This window comes from Rhipicephalus microplus, chromosome 5 (assembly GCF_043290135.1).
Source record: "Rhipicephalus microplus isolate Deutch F79 chromosome 5, USDA_Rmic, whole genome shotgun sequence".
In the NCBI taxonomy this organism is placed as follows: Eukaryota; Metazoa; Arthropoda; class Arachnida; order Ixodida; family Ixodidae; genus Rhipicephalus; species Rhipicephalus microplus.
Genome location: NC_134704.1, coordinates 48913468 through 48938032, shown reverse-complemented (window position 1 = coordinate 48938032; position 24565 = coordinate 48913468). Strand labels below are relative to the sequence as shown.

Below are 24565 nucleotides of genomic sequence, written 5' to 3'. Positions count from 1 at the left end.
CGTCGTCTTGGCTTGTTCCTTCTGTCCTGTTCGGCAGTATAGCTGTTGAGTTGGGATTTGTCAGGTTTAACAAGTGCGTGGTGACACTCCAGCAAGTGATACCGCGACAGCCCTCGCTTCTTGCGGTACGCTCTTGTTAAATTAGAAAGTGCGATAGAAGCTCTTGCGTGCCACTTACGGCACACATACCGAAGGATAGTGTACGCTAGAATGACGAGTGCAGTCGAACTGGCCCAATACATCACTTCCCGTGCAAAAGCAGCGATAGCTAATTGACGCGTTTCTTCGACCGATGACACAGCTTCTATTCAACGGATGTGCCGGCTTGCTTCTGTTTAGGTTGGAGGAGGGGGACAGTATAAGAGCCGGAAGCATGGACAAAGACTGAAAAGTCGCGAGCACGACACGAGCACTCAACATGGGCATTGGCGACGCATGTTCTGTGGTCTTGCACCATCCTATATATATTTAAGCCGTCTTCACCACCTCCGTGCAAGAGACCTGTAGACCTTGGCGACCCCAATACCTTGATCGGAAGATGCCCGGACTGTTTCATTACTCATGCGCAGACTTGATACACGAAGGAAATTACTGTGTCTTTCTGATACCGCAAAATGTTTTCATTAAGGGCAGGCTGTTAATATCACACACACACACACACACACACACACACACACACACACACACACACACACACACACACACACACACACACACACACACACACACACACACACACACACACACACACACACACACACACACACACACACACACACACACACACACACACACACACACACACCATTTTGGTTATCGCAGTGAGTTAAAAAAAGAGGGAAGATGCTGCTGCTATAACGGTGAACAGCCAATGTTAAGCGACCGGCCAGTGGTGGTCAACATTAGTTGTCATATACCGAAGTCGCCGACTTCATCCTCACCCCTGAATGCACTGCACGGATTTTCTGGGAAATGTACTCAACAGCGTCAGCACAAAACGCAGTCACTTTTACTTTTCTCTCTTTCTCTCTTTCTCTCTCTCTCTCTTTTTTTTTTTCTTGAATTCGTAACAGGCAAGCAGTGGTGCTGCAGACGGAGATGGTGGCTTTGCGATGCCACCTACCGACAACGCGCTGATTTTTCTCGCCCAAATTGTAACTGTGACTGAGCTACATACAAATGACGTGTTGGTTTTCGTGTCTTCGTGGGTATATGCAGATTTGTATATATATATATATATATATATATATATATATGCGGGCAACGTCGAAGGTGCCACCGTGTTTTGGAGCTATTGGCCGGCGGGAACGAAACCGAAAAACCGTTCACTCGTACCACCGGGAACGACACGGCGTCCTGTCCCATCTCCGTGTGTGGCTTTTTGTGTCCTGACACATCAGTCACATGTATCACACGAGCCAAGTTCTCTTAGGTGACAAAACAAAACAAAATGTGCTCCCTTACGCTATATGTATCCTAACAAAAAAAAAACTCTGGCTTCTTTGTACTAGGGGTTCCAAGCCTGAAAAACTGCAGAGTTGGGCGGCCTTCTTTGTTTTACTGATTATCTCTGTCCTTTTTTCTTTTTGTTTTTATCTGTTCTAGTTTCTTGCTGTCTTTTTTCCTCTTTGTTTATACTATTTACATTTCCTGCTAATTTCTTTCTTTCTCTCATTTCTCAGGTGTTTCTTTTTTTTTCAGTTTATACGTGTTTTTACCTGCATGACGCCAAGTGACGATGACAGCCTAAGCCAGTCTGGGTCCCTACAATTCTCCGCACTAATTTGAAGCCAGGATTTCATGCTTGCAAGTCTTAGGTGCGACAATCGCGTAGACTGTCATCGTTCTTACAATATTGTCCTCGTGGCTAAGTACTCCACCGATGGAGAAGACACTGTGCTAAAAAAATGAATCACGTTGACTTTGTGATTAAGCCTTTGCGCCATTACCGAAACATAGTTATTTGAAAGACGAGTTGTCGTCAGAGCGAAACTGCAAGCTCCTTACTCAAACATCGACAAGTGAGTTGTTGCGAGTGTTGTGGATACCTTAGCCCAAGTAAGTGACAGAGTCAAAGTATAAAGCTTTTTTTCAAAACGTGTCAAAGCATTTCTGGCAAGTGGATGGACATTGCGCCGATAATCATCTTTGCTCTAAAGCTGGGAACGAATCGTTATAAATTTCATCACCATTGGCATGACAATCCCGCGGACGTTATAAGTGGGTGCCACCTTACATATTACGCATAATGACCTGGCAAACCACCATGAAACATATAGTATAGCCGGCACGACTTTCGCAAAAGCTCTCCTTTTACGTACAGAGTAGTAATGTGGCAGTACGATGCAAAATTTGTTGATAACCTATCGGTTTCGCCTAAACAAAATCTGCGCGAAAATGCACTCCACAGGAGAGCCGTGAGGAACGGATGAAGAAAATAACAAAGCAAGAATGCCGTGTTGGTTTAAAACGTCACGTCTTCCTGTAGAAGAGCAGATAGGCGTTCTCCATCAGGAAAGGCTTGGCCAGCTCTTCGTCGATGTCCGGCACGGAAGTGACCGACTCGTCGTCGAACCGGTACCACTTGCCGCATACCTGGTCCTCGGCGAAGGCTATGTAGTGGCCGTCCTGCGTCGAGCGAGAACCAATGTGGGCCACGACACCGTACAGCTTGTACTGGGGCCACGTGCCGGACCCGTTGGGCAGACACATGTTGGTGCTGGGAATCTTGATGGGCTCGCGAATCTTGCGGCTCTGGCAGGTCGAGCTGTCGTACTGGAATCGCAGCAGCTGGAGCACCACCGCCGAGGGAGTCTGCGTGAGCATGGTGCGGTGAAGCCAGGTCGTGTGGGCGGCCATGTTGCAGATGGGTCCCGTCTGGAGCTCGTTCTCTTCGTTCGCGTCCCGGTTGTCCATTCGCTTGGCCTCCGTAAAGGACACGAGGAGGTCGTAGAGGCGCAGCGGGTTCCCGCCACCGTTGGTGCTCACCCGGTCCCGAAGCTCGATGGCTATGGGCAGGACGTTGTACTCCTGCGTCCTTATGCTCGTCTTGAGACATGACGTGCACTGGTGTATATCCGACGTCTGGCCCGTGAAGAGGTGAACGATGGGGGAGTCATTGGCGCGCTCGTAGGTCTGCCAGCCCTTGTAGGCCACCTCGAGGATGCGGTTAAGGCAGCGCTTGTTCAGGGTCGAGATGACCACTTGGAAGTTCTCGGCGTTGTGTTCCACCGAGCCGCTGCCGTTGGCCTGACCAGCCTTGGACTTTGCCTTCCGGCTGTTGAGTACCTTGTGCAGGACGTTTAGCAGCGTCATCACGAACTCGGCAGCGTCCTGTTGCTCCTGCGAGTAGGACGAGCTGGACATGAGCTGCGGCATGAAGACACGGCAGAGTCGCACGAAGTTGTCCTGCGTAGAGGGTTGCAGGTTGCGGGCAACGCACTCGACATGCAGCTTGAGGTAGCTCCACAGAAAGTCCTCCTCGTCGGCACCCATGACGAGGTTGCTGTTCTGCACCCAGTCCTGCAGAAGTCCCGACATCTCGGGCGTGCGGAAGAGACACTGCAACGACGAAATGGCAAAGCACAGATTCTGGCCTCGGTTGACAAGGCCCGGCGGAAGGTTATCCATTGAACTGTCGGTTCCCGTAGCGGCGAAGGTAAGTTTCCGATGCAACTGAGAGAGCATGTCCCTTCGGGCCAGCTTAGGAAGTCGCGAGGCGCCGGGTTGCATGGCCGCCGGCGCCCAGCGTTACCGCTGACAGCGGAATCGAGGCCAGACGTGGGCCCATCTCTTCCGCGCCCCACGCTCACCCTTGACGCCTTCCGTGGCGGTCCTGATGATGGTGATGATGATATCATTTCGCTGATGGCACTAACCCACAAAAGGATATAGGCCAAGAACTGGGCGGCAGGATCTTTGAGGTAAATACCTATGAAGCTCAAAAACAAATACTATAACTTTCGTCTATAACAAAGTATAGCTAATAAATGAAAATATTTAGAGCAATCAGATAGACTGTCAGACAGAATGTCTGACAGATTTAACGACGGGTTTATGCGTATTTGCATAATGAAATAGGCTAATTCTTATTGGCTTAATTTGGCGACTTCGCACATCTAAGATTTTGCTTGAATACGCAGTGGTGCATATCTCGGTGATTATAAGTTACTTTCACTAGACTACACTGCAGAATTCTGACGTTGAAGCATTACTTAGATAACACTGGGATCAGCGCGTCATTGTTGCGCCAGCTTTGCGGTGAAATTGAGACAATGGCGCAATTCTTTTTATTGTGTGGCCGGAATTTTAACCAGATAAAAAGATATCTCGTCGCTCCCATTCAAAAGTTGGGATTACAAATCAATGTTAAATTAATTTGATCACCTAATGGAACTTCATTAGGTTATAGCCACGGGGAGGTCTACTCTGCTGTGTTTCTTTACATACATGAAACAAAGAGGATTACCATGCTAGTATATATTTGCTTATTTACATCATTAATTACAACTCGTTGCGACAGCTCCTATGTTCCCCGCCAGCTTTTTTTTTTTTCATCTGAACGGGGCAGTTTGCGGCGAGAGCTTTCTCTTCTGCCCATTGGCTTTCTGCATGTGCGGTGAATGAGACCCTATGGAGACGAGGTTCCATGCTTGTTGGCCTTTTTGTCGATGGCGCATGTCCACTGCAGCACCCACAGAGAGCTGTAGTGGACATGCGCCAAGTTTGTCCCAACCCCAAGGTGCTCTTCCGCACAATGTTAAATTGCCATCATATTGTCAAATTTCGTAATGACGACATTTTAAACCAATCGGGTAAGCAATGGCAGCACTCCGTGTCAACCGGAGTCGGCGAATGGCGGAACTCGAGAAAGAGGAAATGGTAAAAGAGACAACCACCCGTTTGTGGCACAAAGCCACAAGGGAGTCTGCACAGATTTACCCGAAAGAAAAGCTTCTTAGTTGCCGAAAAATTCGTCCTGGTGCGTGGATCGAACCCGGCACCAACTCCTTTCCGGGGCGGTCACTCTCCCAGTTGAGCTAACCAAGAAGCTAGCCATTGGCAACGCGAGGGCGAATTCATCGACAACTAGAAGCACATGCACACAAGTAATGCAGATAAGTTCTGTGGAGACCCGAAATGTGGCGTAAGGCTTGGGAAAAGACAAAAAAAAAGGGGGGGGGAGAAGACCCTTCCACCACTTTGTGGGTCTCCACAGAAATTATTTACGATTCGGAAACAACTTCGCGGAATTCGGAATTGTCTAGAATAGCACCCCTATTGTCCTGTGCTTCATGGCGTTTATCGTGTTCTGCGTCCACAATAAGCGCCGATAGGCCAAAAAGCGAGGCTGTGAAACACGAGAGCTCCGGAACAAAACAGATAAAGCTTTAATGAAAACAAGTTAATAAAGTGGGGGAGCCTCAGTCAAGTTCATAAGTGGTATTATCCCTCTTCCAGCCCGGCCGATCAGTGCTGGCTTGTCGAAGGCTGGAAAACAAAGATAAGTATTCTGATTACGATGAAGGAAAATGATGAGCGTTCATTCGCGAACTTAATATTACCACTTGCGCTTCTTTATTAACACCGCTTGTTCGGGAACCGCCTTCAATAAAGAGTTTTTGACACATATGAAAAGAAAATTAACATTCATCTCAGCTAGCAAGAGACATGACGACTAGTCCCATTGGAGTTTCATGCATTTCTAATTCTAAAAAGAAAGAATAGAAATAAGGAACAAGCGCATGATCTATGTTTAGGGTGAAACCAATTCAAGATGAATCGAATGCTCAGAAGCACCTGTCACCCCATAAAAGAGAATTGCGCTGCTCTTCTGTAGTGTAAGAGAGCGAAAAAAAAAGACAAAGAACGCCGACACTTTGTCGTCAGGATGTCGAGCAAGCTACGCAACAAAAGCGAAAGAAAGAGCCTCGGCGTAACGCACCTGGCGTCAAGGTGTGCGGATAGAGCCGAGAGGCGTCATCTCTGTCTCGAGTTGGCTCACTTGCTAACTCAGCGAGCACCTCATCACGTCTTTCCGAAAAGAGCCTCACTATCGCTAGCCACGCACGTACAAACGCCCACGAGAGAGAATCCAGGGTGAGGTCAGAGACGAACAATGTATGTGTACATACGTCTATAATACACACATATCCTCGTAGACAGCGTTCCACCGTTGTCACTGCATCGTGAACGAAAGCAGACGACGACGGTGCCAACCGGTGAACAGACGACAAACGCAGTGAACTTAGCGATTCGGGCACAGACATACAAAAGAGAAAAAAAATGCGTAACTGAGTTATAAAAACATTAAAAAGGTCCTTTCCGCGGCCGCACCCAATCACGTCCGCGCATCAAAGCAATTTCTCGGTCGTTTCATCGCGTAAGCGACTTTTTCCCCTTTCGTGGCCCGCGCGCGGGGCTCGAAGTGCTTCCAAGGATGTCATGAAACTTTAATGGCTCGACGCGGACCGCCATTGCTGCTGCCGTTGTGCTTCTCGGGTAGCCGTCGTTGCGGCTTTTCGGACTAGACGACCCTTTGTGAAAGCGCCCGGCTCCTGATACAAAAGTGCCGGACAGTGGGTGTTACAATGAAGACCTTTTTACTCTCTATCTAGATCCTTCTGTAGCGAGGAGATGGAACCTCCCGTGGCTTCTCGCCAACAGCTTGGGAGCGGGACGAATCGAAAGAGAAAAAGAAAGGCATAGAGGTCGCAACTTTCTTGTTAAGGGGAAGTCTCTAGATGCCTCATAAAACACGAAAATTGGCCATCGGCGTCGACTCAAGTGATGCAAGGTATTATCATCATGTAATGACGTGCCCTATAGCGTCACGAGTCACGAAAATTTGTGACGTCAGCTCGGCGTCACATAGCGGGACGTCCCACGATGACGTGATCACATGACGTCGTCGTTTAGTGTAGATGGGCTGATCCCGGAGGTCATAGCAGCTACAATTTTTTTTATAATGGAGGGGGGTATGTTAGGCTATACTTTATGTAACGGTGCCTGTGTAGGTACATGTGCAAAACTGAAAAAAAAAATTCCAGCAGGTTTTTGCAGTTCCGGAAGCACTGCGATACTGCGTGAGATGCACAAAACTTCCAATGATTCTAATCCTGGAGGAATAATACAGTCCACTCAAAAGAAGATGACTTTTGCCTTCGAGCCGTCTTAGTGAAATGCATAAGGGACCATGTGAGTCCGTCCTACACCTAAGCTACGCTGTCTTTTTTATTTCTTGGGTAGGTCATTCTCGCCAACGTTAGAAAGCCGTGTATGACTGCACAAGTGGACTATAGAATAGTCTTCATCTGTTCCCATTGGCTCATGCGTTGAGGTGAGTGTGTCACATGGCCAATCAGTGGCGTAGACTTGCGCAGGTAATCAACCAGTAGAGGGCGATCGAAGGGAAGGTGGGAATATGGACGTCTAACTGACAATCGTGGCTGTCCAGGTTACCGTGTTCGTAAACTTCAAAAAGAAGGCTTCGTCAGGTGGCGAGAACGGCAAAGTCTCGGCGCGACAAAAATTGTTCGCCCCTTCCCTCCCTCTCTCACCTCTGGCTGCCGTCAAATTTCATACCTCGGCAATCCCCGCCGATGGCGATATTGCGTCGCTAATACAAGCCACACTGCTCTTTTCACCTAAAAAAAAGAGTATCTCGTGCAACCCATCATCGATCCATAGCACCGTCGCCTAGTACAACGACAGCCTTTGAGTGTGTTCGTTTCGTTTTGTTCCGTATTCGTTTAGAGATATCTGGACATCCCGACCAGCTCGGTTGAAGCGTGACATTACCGAGCACATGACGGTGGAACACGTACACGGATGCAGGGGCGAGCAGGGAAAGGGCGTAGACAATGTAGTTTCTAGAGTTTTGTTAAGAACAAAAAGTAAGCTAAAGAAACAATCCGCGGTTGTGCATGGCCCTATGCCTGGTTCTGAACGAGAGAAAAAGATAGAAAAGAAGCGTTGGACGATAAATGGCAAAGTAACGACCCAATGCTTTCCTGAATAGTTATGTGCAGCCGCATTGGTGCTACTGATGTGCTTAGTCGCCGTACATCTAACTGTTCGCCCTGCGTCCTGGATTTAAGAAACAAAAATGAAAGACGTGTACAATACGGCATAATTTTGGTCCCACTACAGAGAGCGGTAAGTCTAGAAGTATTTGTAAATCAGCCTTAGACAACTAAAAAGAAAAGATAACAGCCCATTCCGGGACCACAGCCTCGGCACACAAGGAAAGAAAAATGCAAAACGTGTCAGTGCTTTATGGACTAGTTTAGCTTGAAATGCACAGCAGTAGGGCTGCGCTTTCGAATACAGTGAACGTTTATTCGTCACGGAGACTGGTCGCGAAACATAAATGTATATGCGGGCTTGCCCAGATAAAAGAAATAATCAGCGTAAAGGAACTGGGTCCCGCGGTCCTGTGATCTTATAAGGAAACTCTTGTGGTTGTTATGTACGAGACATATACATTGGTCAGTACAACGTGAACATATAACGGAATTCATCTGCAGAGTGCAGTGCCCCAGTGTGCGACGTTTCGTCGTACTGAACCCAACTACACAGTCGTGCGAAATTGTCATTCCCCGAGCTAGCAGCTAGGACACCAAGTCACTAACTCCAGGCTCTATTATGAGTGCACGCTGGTAGAAATAAATAAAGCAACACTAAAATGTGCAACCAACATTCGAAAAAAAATATACAGAGAATGGAAACCAGGGAAGGAGGGTGGGGGGAGATGCGTCGTTATTAATGACAATAATCGAGAGGGCGGCTGTCTTGGCGTCACGGTCCGATTGTGAAGAGCCGCCGATCGAAAAGCACTTTCGGCCCTGAGGACCTCGGGGCTCTAATATTTCGTGCACCCGGGTTGAGAGGAGGATGAGGAGAGTCCCTGTCGGCGGTTCGTGGACAGACGTCATACATAAATGGGTCGGTAACGAAGTCGTACGTAGTTGTCATTGGTGCGTTCACTGGCGAGTGCTCGACACACTGCTGGAGAGGAGGAGGCAGCGAGTACTGTCCTGAGAGAGCGAGACACAGCCGGAAAGACGGAAACTCTAACAGCGGAGAGAAGGAGAGAAGGGTAGCTTCTTTTGTGAAGAACACTGAGAGATTGAGAGAGGTCTGTGCGAGTGTGTGTGTATGAGAGAGAGATAATGTGAGTGTGCGACAAAAAGTGGTATGTGTGAGTGAACGAGCGATAGTGTTTGAGCGAGTTTGCATGTGTGAGAGATGAATTGTGAGTCCATACGTGCGAGGGATAAAGTGTGTGTGTGTGTGTGTGATTGATTGATTGATTGATTGATTGATTGATTGAGTGAGTGAGTGAGTGAGTGAGTGAGTGAGTGAGCAACCGGTACCATGATGATACAGGGAGACGAGAACGATGGGCAACCACCGGAAACGATGCGAAGAAAACACCCGCCTTCTTACACCCCTTGATGAAAGACATGCGCACAATTGTTGAGCAGCGAACGACCGATTTGCTGGCTTGCTATAAACATATAGGCTTGCGTGTGACCAAGAACTTTTGTACGTGGGAAAAACAGTAACGGAAAACGCCCGTGTCCACCCGCGCGTATTGGCACGGGACTGTAAGAGTGTCTGGAGATACGGTATACTGAGTCTTGACAATTGAGTGTTTATAAATGATAGTCAGGACTGAATATACGAGCGAAGAATAAGCTAATACAGAACGCAGACCTCCCCAGCGCTCAGATAATACGTATGAAATTCCGAGCATTACGCATTTGAGGCAAGCCTTCGTCGCAATTAAGAAAGGACGAAAAAATGGAAGCCCCGAATAGGAATCACGCCTAACTTTCCTTTCCATCATGAATTATTGATCGATGCAGTGTAACGATGCATTCTTATTGTCATGGCTAGTCGTAAACTCAGCGCTGCAACGCATTTTTATGTGCTTGAGTGCTGGGATGTGGGAACGCTTATTGGTAGCTTAGTGGTATAGTCAATAGTGCCGCTTACTGTACTTGAAAGGGTGACCAAGCCTATACGTAGAGCGTTTTCAGCAAAATTTTACTTTGTTCGATGTCTGACATTAGGCTCCGAGTTCTAATAATCTTATAGACGTAAAACATTCCAGCAACAAGGATGAAAAAAAATCCAGAATAAGACTAATCTTGCGCTAATTGTTGGATACCGTTCAGTATTATTATTTAATTTTATTTTTTTGCTGCAAAACTTATTGATATGGAGTTGCCAAGGGAATGTGGATCTCAACCTCTCCACAGCAACACTGAACAGAAACAGGGAAAGCGGACGATTCCGGGGACTCATCTGGTTGCTGCAAGGTCATTGACAGACTTTACCTATAGGTGAAGCTAGGTTGTTTCTGCATTGATTCTCAGCGCAGAAAGGTCTGAGTTAAACTACGAACAGTCACAGATATGACACGCACATCAAAACTCCAGAAAAAACTCGCACTGAAGCCAAGCGCTTGCACCTCTCCTATAAAAATCTACGGGCACGTCGTTTTTTGCGCATTGGCTTCCATCGCTTCGGGCTCTTCACGCATACGCCGTTGGCTTTCCCGTTCCCTATCATTCTGTCATCGTACGTACTGTGGGTCTTCGGCTCGCCGCAGTCACTTCGCAGCCATTTGTTGGGACTCAGTGTTTGTTGCCTTCTTCATTTTTAGGGGACTAGCGGGGAAGTAGTGCGACTTACCCGACTTCTGCGGCATTATGTAGGGGCGTAGCCAGGAGGTGGCCTACCGAGATCGTCTTACCGAGACCGGCTTACCGAGACCAAGACTAAACAAACAACAAGGATATGAAAACGCGAGATGAGGATACGATTGGTCTATGTGTATGGCTTTTAATTACGCAAACCCAAAAACCAGATCTTGGGTACGGTGATACTAAAGATTTATACCACGTTAGTACTATTCTCCTAGACAGCGACCTAACTATAAGTGCCGTTATAATAACGCGCAACAACCCACTAAACCACAAAGCGTACAGACGCAAAAGCTTCTTCGCTCACCTGCGTACTGGTGGCATGCCTAACCAAATAGGTGTGCGAAGTCTCATTTATGGGACAAAAAAGATATTACTGTACTTTGTAACTTTTACTATTCCCTAACATCATATCCCTCAAAGTTAATTCGATTCTGGACCTCCAGAGAGCTCCCGTAATTGCGTTTAGGAGCAAACTGACCGGGCACATTTTATTAAGGTGGACGGGCCACCGCGTACGCGTCCATGCAAACCGGACTTAACCTAACAATGTTCAGGTCAACTCTACGCCTATTAGATTTGCTTAACACGACGCTAACCTACAGCTGCGGACGTGGGCTGAAATGTCTGGAGGACGGATGATCAGCAGCGGAAGTAGCGACGGCGGTGAGGTTTTGCGGTGCTGTGTTTCTGCCATATATCCTGCAAAACTATCGTACAACTCAACTGTGCAGTGCGTTTCGGTAATTATCATCAGACGTACACCACAGTGGAACCTGATTGATTTTCTGTGTAAAAAACCATAGCTGGCTTTTACGGTTGCGGGCATATATCTAATTAGCATCGCGCTGCACAGCTCTTTCATCCCACGCACTTCGTATAGATTTGCGGATGGTGAGGGGGGGTGTCCTGTACTAGTTTACTTGATCGCAAACAACCAACGCTGATTAGAGTTGTCCAGTGTTTCGCTACTACTACAGGGCAATGCTGGCTGAATGTTAATAACAAATGTTTGCTTTAATAGTAGTAAGAGTTAGTAATGATAAGAATAATTGCTGAGGTCATATGTTACAAAACCAAGATATAGTTGTGAGGGACACCGAAGTGAAGGGCTTCAGAAATTCCGACTATCTGAGAATTTTAACGCATAAGTAAATCTAATACACGGGCCTGTAGCGTTTCACCTCCGTCAAAATGCATGCGGCCGTCGTGGCCCAGGATTCGATCCCGCGACCTACACATCAGTTGTCGGGCACCGTATAACCACCAATGGCGAAAGCTTACTACCGGCTTACTAGTGGCAAAATTCCGCCAGATGGGGGTTACAGAGTGAGCTGAATGCTCGCAAGCTTCGGGTGTGCTTAGGTGGTGTCAGTTACTATAGGTCGTTGATTGTTTAACGGCTACATTGTGTACATTGAACTTCGACAAAATGATGCTATCTCAAGTACACGAACCAAGTCGGTCTCGCCGAAATATTTTTATCCAGTATTCATTACGTAACACGTACAAGGTAATTAAATCAAAGTCACACAGAGTTTCCTATACCTGTTTTGATTCGCGCAATAATTATTAGGCGCACTGTATCAAACGTACGTGAATTCTACGAAAAAAACGCGATATACTATTCTTATTTCATTTATTTTTCAATTGTCGAAGATAGTTATTGTGTGCATTGAATCGTCGGTTTCCATAACCTAAACTTAATTAACTATGTCTCAAGCAACAAACTCAAAAGTGGAGCTTGTTTCGCATAAATATATAGCACGCCGCTGCCACCGTGAACTTAAAGACCGAGTTATCCGCGAAGCCAGCTGGTTTTCATCACTATAACTTGCTTTTTCAATGATAACAAGTATCATCATCATCATCATAACCATCATCATTATCAGCCTGACTACGTTCACTGCAGGACAAAGGCCTCTCCCATGTTCCGCCAGTCAAGTCGGTCCTGTGCTTGCTGCTGCCAATTTATACCCGCAAACTTCTTAATCTCATCTGCCAACCTAACCTTCTGTATCCCCCTAACCCGCTTGCTTTTCTGAGAATCCAGTTACCCTTAATGACCAGCGGTTATCCTGTCTATGCGCTACATGCCCGGCCCATGTCCATTTCCTCTTCTTGATTTCAACTATATGATATCCTTAACCCCCATTTGTTACCTAATCCACTCTGCTCTATTCTTGTCTCTTAAGGAACCAGTGTAACACTCGTTAAGTGCAACGATTCTGTGCATTCTATCCAGCCTCATACCATTCAAGATATCAGGCGATTGTCGGCCAGAATGACTGGGCATAAACGGTGACTGATTTTTTACACCGTGTATCCATATTAGCTGGTTTGCGGAACCCCCGCGTTGCGTGTGTGTGTGTGTGTGTGGAGGGGGGGAGGGTTCTTTCAACAAAGATCCCTTTCTCCCCACATCCCAAGAGATGAACCCTCTCAACGATCCCGGGCACTCAACTAGAATTGAGAGATGTCGACCCTCGTTCTCAATCGTCCATGAATAACTCATGCATTTCGCAGCGGATGTGTGGTCATCTCGAGAATATCCCCGGGCTCCGCGTTGTTAACCTTTCATCGATGCATCTCGCCGTTTCGCTTTCCGCGCGTTCATTTTCAACCGCCTAAAAGTGCGAAAGACGAAGAGAAAAGTGCAATGCCGCGAGCGCGTAACAAATGGAGACAGGCAAGCCCGCGAAAGTTGGGCTATTCTCAGAGTTGCGTTGCCGGTGCAAAGAGCTTTATCGCAAAGTGTTTTGCCATCCAATATATCATCTTTTTTTGTTTATCTGCTCGAGAATGTATGCATAGGCTTAAGTACCCAACTGCTCGGATTCGTCAGAGGATGATGAAGGAAAACAGGTTCAAAGGAAAAGTTCTAGCGACACGCAAGAAGCACTTGTCCTGCTCATCAGTGTTTCTTGTTTGTCTGGTGTAGAATTCCCGTTGTCACGTATTTAATACGATTAACCTCCGTAACAATATTATTGTGTGTGGGAGTGTGCATTAGGGGGAGGCGGAGGATGTGGAGGTGGGCGCACTTCTTTACCACGAGCGCTCCCTCCCCCCTTTTTTTTCGTTCTGGTCGTGTCCCAAGAAAGGCAAACAACGCAATAGACTCTAACATGAAGGTGAAGCGGGGACATATTACGAAGGACGAGCGGGGACAAAGGCAGCGGCCTGCCTTTGGTCCCCGTCTTTCCAGAGGTAAAAATATGAGAAGTACAGATCTACAGGGGGTCCTTGGCCACTATTGAGCGCAAAAACTTGCGCGTACCTAATTACTGTACATTAAACACTGGTGATCAGACTGAGGGTCAGACTGCACGGAGGCATAAAGCAGACTTACCCGCCCGCCTTCTCCTGAAATAATTGCCCCTCCCCCAACGCCCACGTCCACGAATGGATGTGTATGCGTGCTCTTTTAGGCAGGTGATTGTTTCTGTCTGTTGCGGTGTGTGCATTGCGTATGCACGCGTGCATCTGAACGTTATTTCGTGCGCACGCGAATGAGTGCGTTTGCTGCTCTGCGTAACAAAGCGAATCGGTGTTAAGAAAAAAAGAAAAGGAGTTGAAGCGATTAAAAACCGGAACTCCGCGCGTGTTGCATTTGAGACGCGCTAGAGTGCTCACGGGTAAGAAATCAAGTGGCACCGCACGGCAACCACGATAATTAACGGCTCAGGAAAAAAAAAAGAAAACGAGAGAAACGAAAGAAAACGAGAGGGTGCAGGTGCCAGAAGACACTAATGGATATGACTCAGCGGCTCAATGAAATCAGTCGGGAGCGCTATCGTACCCGTTTGTTCCTTTCACTTTCCGCGCTTCTTCGTTCGTTTAGTCGTTCCGTACGAGTTTCGCTTTACAAAACGTTATATCTATACACGCCTGCAGGCGGCGCACGGCTGCGTGTACGTTACCATCCTCTTCCTCTTCCTCTCATTTCCTCTCCGGCACAGTTCTCTTTCTTCTTCACTTCTTTCTCGTTTCCAATTCCTCGATGTCATTACACTCGGGCTGCTACTGCGTGCTCTTCGCTTCTACAAATGTGGGAGCCTTCCCGAGAAAAGAGCGGCGCACGTGCGGCCCGAAAGCATCAATGATTCACGCCGCGCTAAGGAACTGCGCGGAGAATCGCGAGAACTCTCTCCATTTTTCTCTCTCTCTCTCTGAAAACGAAGCTCACGCTTGCTCGCAATGTTTTATCGCCTGCCTTCAGCGAAGGGTGCCCGGGATGCTCCGAAACCAGAGGTCGCGAATGGGTGGCAGCGGCAGGTTGGGCTTCGACAGCGGCATCTTCCGAAGCAGAGCGAAGACTTTTTAACACACGCACGCCCGCCTGCGCGTAGCGAAGTTTCATATATACACGGCTAGTTTCAGATAGAGCGCGCGCTAACGGTACGAACGCAGCAGCGGCATCAAGTGGTGAATTATGTACGCCGGTTACATATTGAAATTCCTCGAGAAAGCGAGAGGTGGAGAACTTCGTCTGAGAGAGAGGAGGAAGCGAGGGAAGAGAGGAACGCTGGCTCGAAACTCGTTTCCAGCGAGTTCTCTCTCTTTTTTTCCTCGCCTGTACTTTTATTACACCTCAGTGGCTTTTCCTGTCACGTGGTCCCTTTCTCGGTTCTCGTAACGCTTTCGTATTTTTTTTTCTTTTATTTCTCGAAAAGTCGGTGCATGATACGAGAGGCACCGCGAAAATTTGTCCCCCCATCCCCACCTCCCCGCTTCCCACTCCCGTTTTTTAACGCGTTCTCCGCGCCCGATTCGAGCAGGAGTGCCTAAGGTTAGGAACGTGCCCCGAGAATAGGAAGGCGTTTTAATATTACCGGTAGCTCTTTCTCGTGTTTTTTTTTGTTCGTTTCAGTTTTTTTTGTCACGCTGGAATCTCGCTCGTTCTTTTGAAGTTTCGATCGTAGGTTAAAGTTGGAGCAATCGAAGAGGCGGCACTGCTTGCTTGAGCATTGCTGAACGACCCTCCCCGATGACCGCGAGATGTGCTGAGAATTCATTGTCGACGACTGCGTTATTTATAACGAGAGAACAGCTTCTTCTTTTTTTCTTTTTTTCCGTTAGCGAGGCGTATGTTTATAAAGTTACAAGCGGGAGTACCCGAAAGCCAGCAACTGCTAAGGCAAAGGACAAAAAATGAAATCGCAAGCTTCATAATCAGACATGCCACCGTTGAAAAACTAACTCAAAACCACGTTAGCACAATTTCACGAATTCTTCAACACGGAAGGCATCGTCGTACCTAAATGCCTCTATAATTGCGCACGCCTGAATTGCATCATTTATTAGTTAATTCTTGAGCCATTCTCCGGAAAAGTAGTGTTGGAAGTTAGCTCTTGCGTATGTGCCTTCTTTTCTCAGTACATAAAATAATGTTCAGGAGCTGAACACTCTAAGAGCGATAGTGCATACACTTTTTGTATTGCTGTGCTGTAATTTGTCTTGGGGCATACAATGCTTGGTTCGTAGTACATGTTGGGCTCCAAGGCCTATGGAGTGCATAAAGAAAAGCAGAGTTTGTGTTATATGCTGTCATGTGCCCTATGACTGCAGCTGGTCGTGGCATGGTGTAGCGGAGACCAGCATGCCGTAGGAGACGTAAGCAGTCCGATTGTAAGCGTTCTCATGGCCATTGGTGGTGCGACCACTCTTCCTCCTCTTCTTTTTCTTTATCATAATCATCATTATCACCATAACCACCTCCTTATTCTCCTCCTACTCGTTTTCCTCCTCTTCCTCCGTCACCACAACCACCACCACCACCACCACCACCACCACCACCACCACCACCACCACCACCACCATCATCATCATCATCATCATCATCATCATCATCATCAATCTATTCCTCTCCTTCCTCGTCTCTTTTCTCCTGTTTCTTTATGTTTCTTCATCATCACTTCACTTTTTCACCATCACCATCTTCTTGTTCTTCTTCCTAATAATTATTATCACTATCATCATCTCTACTATCACCTTTGCCAGCCCTCTTGCTTTACGCACGCATCTGTGCGCATCGCTTTCCGCTTGCTGAGGAGGTACACCTGGGCGTGAAATCCTGCAGATGCGGAGGTCGGGCAGAACACACACATAGGCGAGAAGCTGCCGGCCTTGCATTTTAGATGACGCCGTGCGAGCACAGCGTGAGCGTCTTATTTATAACCGACGAGAAGGAGGCCGTCTAACTGGCCGTTCGTACAGCCAATTTGCTTCTCTCTCACCTGCTCGAAGTCTCGAATTTTAGATGGCTATCCGGAATCTATGCGGGATACAATATCGCGTCATTTATGCGTAGATAAGGAGCGTGCGTAGGTATACGGTCAATGACTCATCTCTCTTGCTGAAGGAGTTTCCAATGGCATGGCACGCTTATGGTACATAGCGGGGTCGATAGCGTGCTCGCCGATGGTGTCGCTGTCTACGCGCTCCTGTTCGGCTCGCGAGATATGAATTAAGAGAGACGCTTGGAGCACTGCGACGCAGGCAGTCATCATTCACGCACTTTCGGAAGAATAGTGACGGGAAGCGCTTGAATGGCAGTAAAGGAGGGACGAAAATTTGCGGATCGTGGCCGAGAAAGATATGAAGTTGCAAAATGGAGTACGGGTGCTGACGTTTTTTTTTATATATAAACCGATTACTACGTGCGACTGCCATGCAGACCATGCCACGGCGGTTACGGCACTCGGCTGCTGACACGAACGTCACGGGATTCATTCCGGCCGGGGTGGGCGCATTACGACGTGGGCGAAATGCCAAAGGCCCGTGTACTTCGTGATGTCAAACAACGCCAGATGGTCAAAATTTCCGGAGTACTCCAATACGGCCTTTCTCGTAATCGTATCGGGGTCATGGCACATGAAACTTGTATATTATTATTATTATTATTATTATTATTATTATTATTATTATTATTATTATTATTATTATTATTATTATTATTATTATTATTATTATACAGAAGATTATACTATGTATATTGCTGAGATTTCATGTACCTAAATGACAATATTATCATCAGCCACACCGCAGTGGTAGACACCGAAATAATTTCCGTTACTTGGGATTCCGTAATCTGCACCGAAATCGCAGAGCCTCTTGCATTCCGCCTTTTCGGAAAACTCGACCACCACGGAGTGATCAAAACCCACGACCTTAGGGCCAGCAGTCGAGATTGCCTAATGTTGGCTGACATATGGCTTGTACGGTAAAAGTGACTTCATTAAAACTCGGCGCAATGGCTTAGCTCCCACCCTTTTTGGACAGTGTTATGCAATGCACGAATGGCGACATGACCGGATGAGGTATTTATTCAGCGAAAGAGGATTGTGCCAACACTGCTGCTGTTTTTTTTTTCAGTCGATTCTTCGTAATTTATTGAGATGTGCTGTAATTTCAGAACTCAGAAGCGCTGTGTACTCCTCCTCCACGCAGACTCTTTTAATACTCTCTCACTTTCTCTCGAATCTATCTCAACACCACCCCCGCTATCTACTTTATCGATACACACTTTCTCTACTACCTCTGTCTACACTCTCTCTTAGTAAACTCTCTCTATTTTAACAATAAATCAACAGATCTCCACATTACTCTCTCTACACCCCCCCCTCTCTTATATACCTGTCTACAAACCATCTGTATATATTCTGTCTCTCTATTTGCTTTATCTCAATACCTGCATTCTTTCTTCTATGTAAACGCTCTCTCCTCATTTCAACAGATGCCTCATTACTCTGTCTCTCTGCTCACCCTTTCTACCACGTTTCCCTACAATCTCTCTCCCACTGCAAACACATTCACACTCTCTCTGTACAGGCTCTCTTAATTCTGTCTACATAAATATGTACACTCTCTACTCTCTCTACGCACAATCTTCATTTTTCTCTATACCAATTCTAAATGCGTCGCACCATGCCAGTGAACGGCTGGCGCTCCGTATTTCAACGTGGTTTTTCTGCCACATCTGCGTCGAACTTTATGCGTCGTGCGCGCCCAGACTGTAAGCGAGAAGCGGTGTTCACGGTATCTATGGCGGCGCTCTGTTGCGTGTGAAACCAACGCGAGATCGTGAAAGATGAAGACGGATACAGCAAGCGCTGCGCATCGTCTCGCGCTCAAGCCGTAACCACTGGCGACGAGGCAGCGGCCTTCTTGGCGGGCCGCCTCGAAGGCCGAGACGACAGGAGATGAAAGACAGGCCAACCGATTGTTTTGCTGCTGTTGCCGTTCATATTCTTGTGCCTGCTGTTGCTATATACCGCAATGGCGGTCGCGTTGAGTCCGTCTCCAATGGCGACGGCGCTGGGTTCGACTCCAAGTGTCTAGAGGCGCGCGCTGCTTTGTACAAAGGGTAAAGACGTATACTTCCGTATGGCCTTCGGTGGTTTTTGATACTCATGCCGATAATATGGCCTCTTTTTTTATGCTCTCTGTTATCTTCTATGCCTATTCTATCTGCACTTCTTCGGATTCCCTTACTGGTTGCAAACAGAAACGTCTTCCTTGATCCAGGAACAACTACACCTGTTGTGGTAAGTGCAATGGACATGACTGTTTTCCTGAAGTTGCGTCTGTAATCACTTTATATCGCAGAGTACTCACCCTATACTTCCCACTACTATAGATTAAGGCGAAACAGTGTGATATAGCTAAATACGTGCACGCAAAATATACATGAACGAAACATGCATGGGATAAAAATTTCGCCCCCATTTTGCGTGCGGCTTTACATCTCCAAGTCAGAGAACAAGTATGCTTTTATTAACGTTTTTTTTTTTTAGGATGAATCTATGGGTGGCATGTTTTTTTTTATCTAGTAGCCTAAACATCAAAGTGTTTATTCAAAGTTATGTACCGCACTCGTGTTGCGGATATTTGATTAATTGATATGTGGGGCTTAACGTCCCAAAACCACCATATGATTGTGAGAGAGGCCGTAGTGGAGGGCTCCAGAAATTTCGACCACCTGGGGTTCTTTAACGTGCACCCAAATCTGAGCACACGGTCCTACAACATTTCCGCTTCCATCGAAATGCAGCCGTCGCAGCCGGGATTGCGGATATTTATCTGTCGTTGTTTTAAATAATTACTTGATTCTGGCAGCACATTGGCAGTGGAGCAAATGTTTGCACGTTACTTCGAATGATTACTTGCGAAAGAAATGCCTCGTACAGCCATTTTGTTTTAACACGAAAGCGTTTTATGCCGGGGTCCACCAATATTTCAGTAACGTATTATTGTCACAAAAATGACGTTGAAAAAATATGCAAAATCAGAAGACCAAGAAAAAAAAAGTTCCATCAATGAAATTCAAACCCATGACCCCTGGGTCTGCGACAACATATGCGGGGCACGCTATCTACTGCAGAACCATATGCATCGTATTTAAAGCACCCTTAATATCTACCACGGCGTCCTCGCAAAATTCTTGGTAACGTGCAGTAATGCGCCCCGCCGTGGTGGTCTAGTGGCTAAGGTACTCGGCTGCTGACCCGCAGGTCACGGGATCGAATTCCAGCTGCGGCTGCTGCATTTCCGATGGAGGCGGAAATGTTGTACGCCCGTGTGCTCAGACTTGGGCGCACGTTGAAGAACCCCAGGTGGTCGAAATTCCCGGAGCCCTCCACTACGGCGTCTCTCACAATCAAATGGTGGTTTTGGGACGTTAAACCCCACATATCGTATCATCATCAACGTGAAGTAATGCATCATGACTGTGGCATCCGCGATTGGTTCCTTCAATACGTAGTCTCTAGGCATCAGTCCCGTACGGCTAGTGCAATTTTGTCAGCGCCTTGACACACCCCCAAGCGGCAACCTTACCCCTAGTGTCGGCATTGCTCATGGCGCCCATCCACACGAAATAGCTCAGCGACGCCCACCGGGTTCGCCCACTATAACACTGGCTCCGAGTGCCATCGCGATGGGCCACAGAGAACACACAACGCGTGTTACGTTTTTGTCTGACCTACCACAAGAATTTATGCTACAAGGGTTTGTCTAATCATTATTGATAGACGTTAGTCGTAGGAATGAAGAGGTGTGACTAAACTTCAATGTGAATGCATCCTCGTTAAGTGGTGCTACGGCTGTCCAACATGAGTAGACATTGCGCTAGCTCTTCTACATCAATGTAGCGTAAACATTAAAATACTTCTGTAGGGACACGTTTTACTTTCGTGTTTTACCTATTCTTATAACTGGGGAATCAACCACGTTTTTTGTGTGTCTCTCAAACACGCGGTATGGAAGAACACGAATCAAGCACGTCTACAGATGAGCTCATTAAAGGAAAGAAATCACCTCGGTATCAGAAATGCGTAACTGGGGTGTGTCTGTGCTGGATTCGACATTTCGACACGTGGGCTTGTCTTTTTCAAGGCGCAGCCGCTTGAAGGCTGCTAGGCTACAACTTTTTTTTTTCAGAACTACAACCTTGAAAAAGACCAATTCATTGAAACGATGGCTCCAGCACCCACATCCTATTTATGAATTTCTCATCGCAAGCTTCCATACTCACCTTCCTGTTTTTATTTTGGACTTTGGTAGCATTATAAGGGCTGCACTTATAGGTTGGAAGACTAACTCATGACTCGGCACACTTTGACTCAGATCGAGCCACGATTCTGATTGTGTCCGTGTGAGTAATATATATTTTGGTGAAATTTAGTCCTTGTGAGCACACTTGCAACATATAACACGTGCGTGCCCCTCCGCAAACACACACACACACACACACACACACACACACACACACACACACACACACACACACACACACACACACACACACACACACACACACACACACACACACTGTGAGAGAAATAACTAGCAAACGTAGATGAGATCATTCAAATAAGCCGTAGTAGGTTCGGAGATCTCCACAGAGCTCACATTCGGGACGATAAAAAGGCGAGGAGCCACAACGGCTTAGGCCACGGACCCTGGATGTCAGCTGTCACGGCCGGACAAAAAGCTGAAAGAAAGATGACGAAGTAATGTTAAAGGAATGCGTACAGACACCCAAGTACACTCACCGACGTACGGACGGATATAAAGACACGTCGAAAAGGACGTCTTTCTACAGAGCACTTTTTGGTGCCGTTAAGAACAGCGTACGGGCCATAGGAGCGGCGCTAAGCCGCTTTGGACCACATCTACTAGAACACGCTTGGGCGAAGCAGACGGTGACTCAGACGCACATACATACTGGTTTCGTCGTCTGCTGCCGCTTCGAGGTACAACCCCTCCTAATAGGAATCTATCTGCCCCCCTCCCCCACTTTTTTTTAATATGGAGCCCAAGGGCGCTACCGGATTAGAAGAAGAAACTGAGTGCAAGGGTAAGAAAAAAAAGATATCATCGCCCCCACTTTTTGTTTCCCTTTACGATGGTGTCTTCAATTCACCTTTTTCCCCTTTCCGCTACTTTAAAAAGAACTGGGAGGTACACGACTTTGCACTTGTTCAGAAAAGGCGGGGATAACTGGAGGCTTGAAACGATGAAAGCAGGCGGGCGAGAAAGGCAGTGCGTCTAGTTTTTCATCTTTATTCGTCACTTTTTAAATACTTTTTTGAAACGCTGAGGTAGCGGGTACTATTTTTTTTCTTTCCTTTGGTGAACTCACAGTCATTCATTTCACTACCCTCCTTGACTAACCTGAGCAACAGTTTCTAGGTGCTGACAAACAACTCGGGTTTTGTACCAGACCTCCTATAGACTGACCCATCGCGGCGGCATTGTATTGCAACACCTCGCATCTTTGTGAGGCTCTGTGGGCCTCACCAGCCGCAAACACGCAAGACACGTAATCACGATGCACTCTGACACTTATCCGAGTGTTTCGTTTGCAATAGACGCTACGGTAATTAGGCGCGTGATCTACTTGATCAATTGAATAACAAACGCTGGAAACGGCTCGACACAAACCTTTTCCCGTATACCATGCTACAAAAATTACTCTATACTTAAACGTCCCGTGATTTGAATCTACAGTCACCGGCGAGCTTCTTTTCTTGCAAAGGGTGCTCGTGAAACATAAGGCTTATTCTATTTCGTGTCAAGACTGTGGGAATGGTCACATTATATGTTATTTTACTCTATGTTTGGAACACGTATTTGAAGTTGAGGTTAGTATTCGCTCAAACAAATTTTACATGCAGTATTTTCAAACCTTTCCAAAGTTGTTTAGTAGGTGGGCTTCTCCTCCAAGAGACTCTTACAGTGGAAAAGCCACCCAGTCAACTCGGCTGCAAAACTGATGCGTGGTATCGGAAAATTCAACTGATATTGTAAAACCTTAATATGTAATGCTTAACTTTTTTTTCTTTTATTTGACGCTACATAGAGGTGGACTGTCGCCAGTGTTTTTGGGACTTAATGCAACAATATTTGTTAAGGAAAACTTGAGTGTTTCGAAATAACCACTTCAATCACATGAACTGTTTCGAAGATTCATTCTACCCTTCATAATAATATATTAAAACAATTAAATTCATGTACACAATGGGCAATATTGACCATGTCGTGAGTCATTAATTTCTTAAACCAAAATTCTCTTCAATAAGGTAGATCACAGGAAAGTAAGCCAAACATTCTTTATATTTCTATCGGTAAGTCAAATGATTCTGCGAATCATGCAGAAGAAAGTATATTATGAAATTGCACAAAACAATCCGCATTATGCTGTGCGGCTATATAGGCAGTTAACACACCACGTGCTTCACAATGCACCAGTGCGCAGCCCAAGAGCTGTACTTGCTCGTCCCGAATGAAGCAGAATTCCGACTTAGTTTCTTTCGCTCCTTCTAGTCTACTGTAATAACAGTGAATCTGAAAGCCAATAGCTCTTGGCCGAAAAAGCTCACATCACAATTGCACCAAAGCTATAAAGAGCTTTGGCGCAATCACGCATCAACGCACACGAACAAATAAAGTTGGCGTGGAAAGTCATGAAGTGGCGGACAGGCGAGTTAAGCAAGCACCTAAGAGGAAAAACAAAGTCCGCACTCTACTCACTACACATTCCGGTAACTCTATGGTGCTGATGAAAAGGGGAAGAATGGAGAGGAAGTCAGAATGCTGACAGGAGGAAAACAACGGAGCACTATCTGGCCTTGAGGTCCTTCGTTCTCGGCTGTACACACAGCCGCATTCCGAGGGCTTCTTCCTCTTCTTCGCGACGCGTGTGGCTGCATTTTCAATTAGTGCCCGTCACAGCGTCAGCCAGCAATCGCCCCAGCGACCGGCGGTCAGGACGTGCGGTCACCCATATAACTCTGACATCCGGAGTCCCAGACTTCCCTGTTTTTTTTTCTTTGTCATCTTCTCTTTCTTTCTCCCTCTTCAACACTCTTCCACAAAGCTGTGCATTTCAGTGCCTTATATCTCCTATACTCTCTCCCTCGTTCACTCTCTCTCACTCATCTCCTCGCTGTGTTTCAGAAATCTTGCCTCTCTCTCTATCTCTTTCTTATCAAACCTCTTTCATGAAGCTGTGCGTCCTGGTGTCCTTCCTACGTCTTTTCCTCCCTCTTTCTTTCTCTCTCTTTGATTCCTTCCCTTCTTCAATTCTCTTCTCACAAAGCGTTGCACATCGCTGCCTGTCCCCCTTTATCCCTCACTCCTTCACTTCCCTTTTGCTGCGTACTTCCTCTGGGAAGCACTGTATTCTGGTACTCCAACATTCCCGGAGACGTCGACCTCTGACTTCAGTTCCTGTTATTTCTTCAATTCCTCGGGAAGAAGCCGCGTCCGTCCAGCCGGTGTATTGCCCGCCTTCATTTTGGACGGTCACCTTTCCTTTTTATGCGGTCGCGAACGGAACTCGG

The 24565-nt window shown here is 46.8% G+C and overlaps 1 protein-coding gene across 1 annotated transcript; it reads right to left on the bottom strand.

Annotated features, from left to right (window-relative positions):
- Positions 1–2071: 2071 nt before the first annotated feature.
- On the bottom strand, positions 2072–3824 carry LOC119173456 (ubiquitin carboxyl-terminal hydrolase 50). Its single transcript, XM_037424270.2, has one exon. The coding sequence runs from the start codon at positions 3730–3732 to the stop codon at positions 2473–2475; it is 1260 nt and encodes a 419-aa protein (XP_037280167.2). The 5' UTR covers positions 3733–3824; the 3' UTR covers positions 2072–2472.
- Positions 3825–24565: the final 20741 nt, after the last annotated feature.

Excerpts from the sequence above, each read along its gene's own strand:
- LOC119173456 (XM_037424270.2), bottom strand. The coding sequence starts at position 3,732 with ATGCAACCCGGCGCCTCGCGACTTCCTAAGCTGGCCCGAAGGGACATG.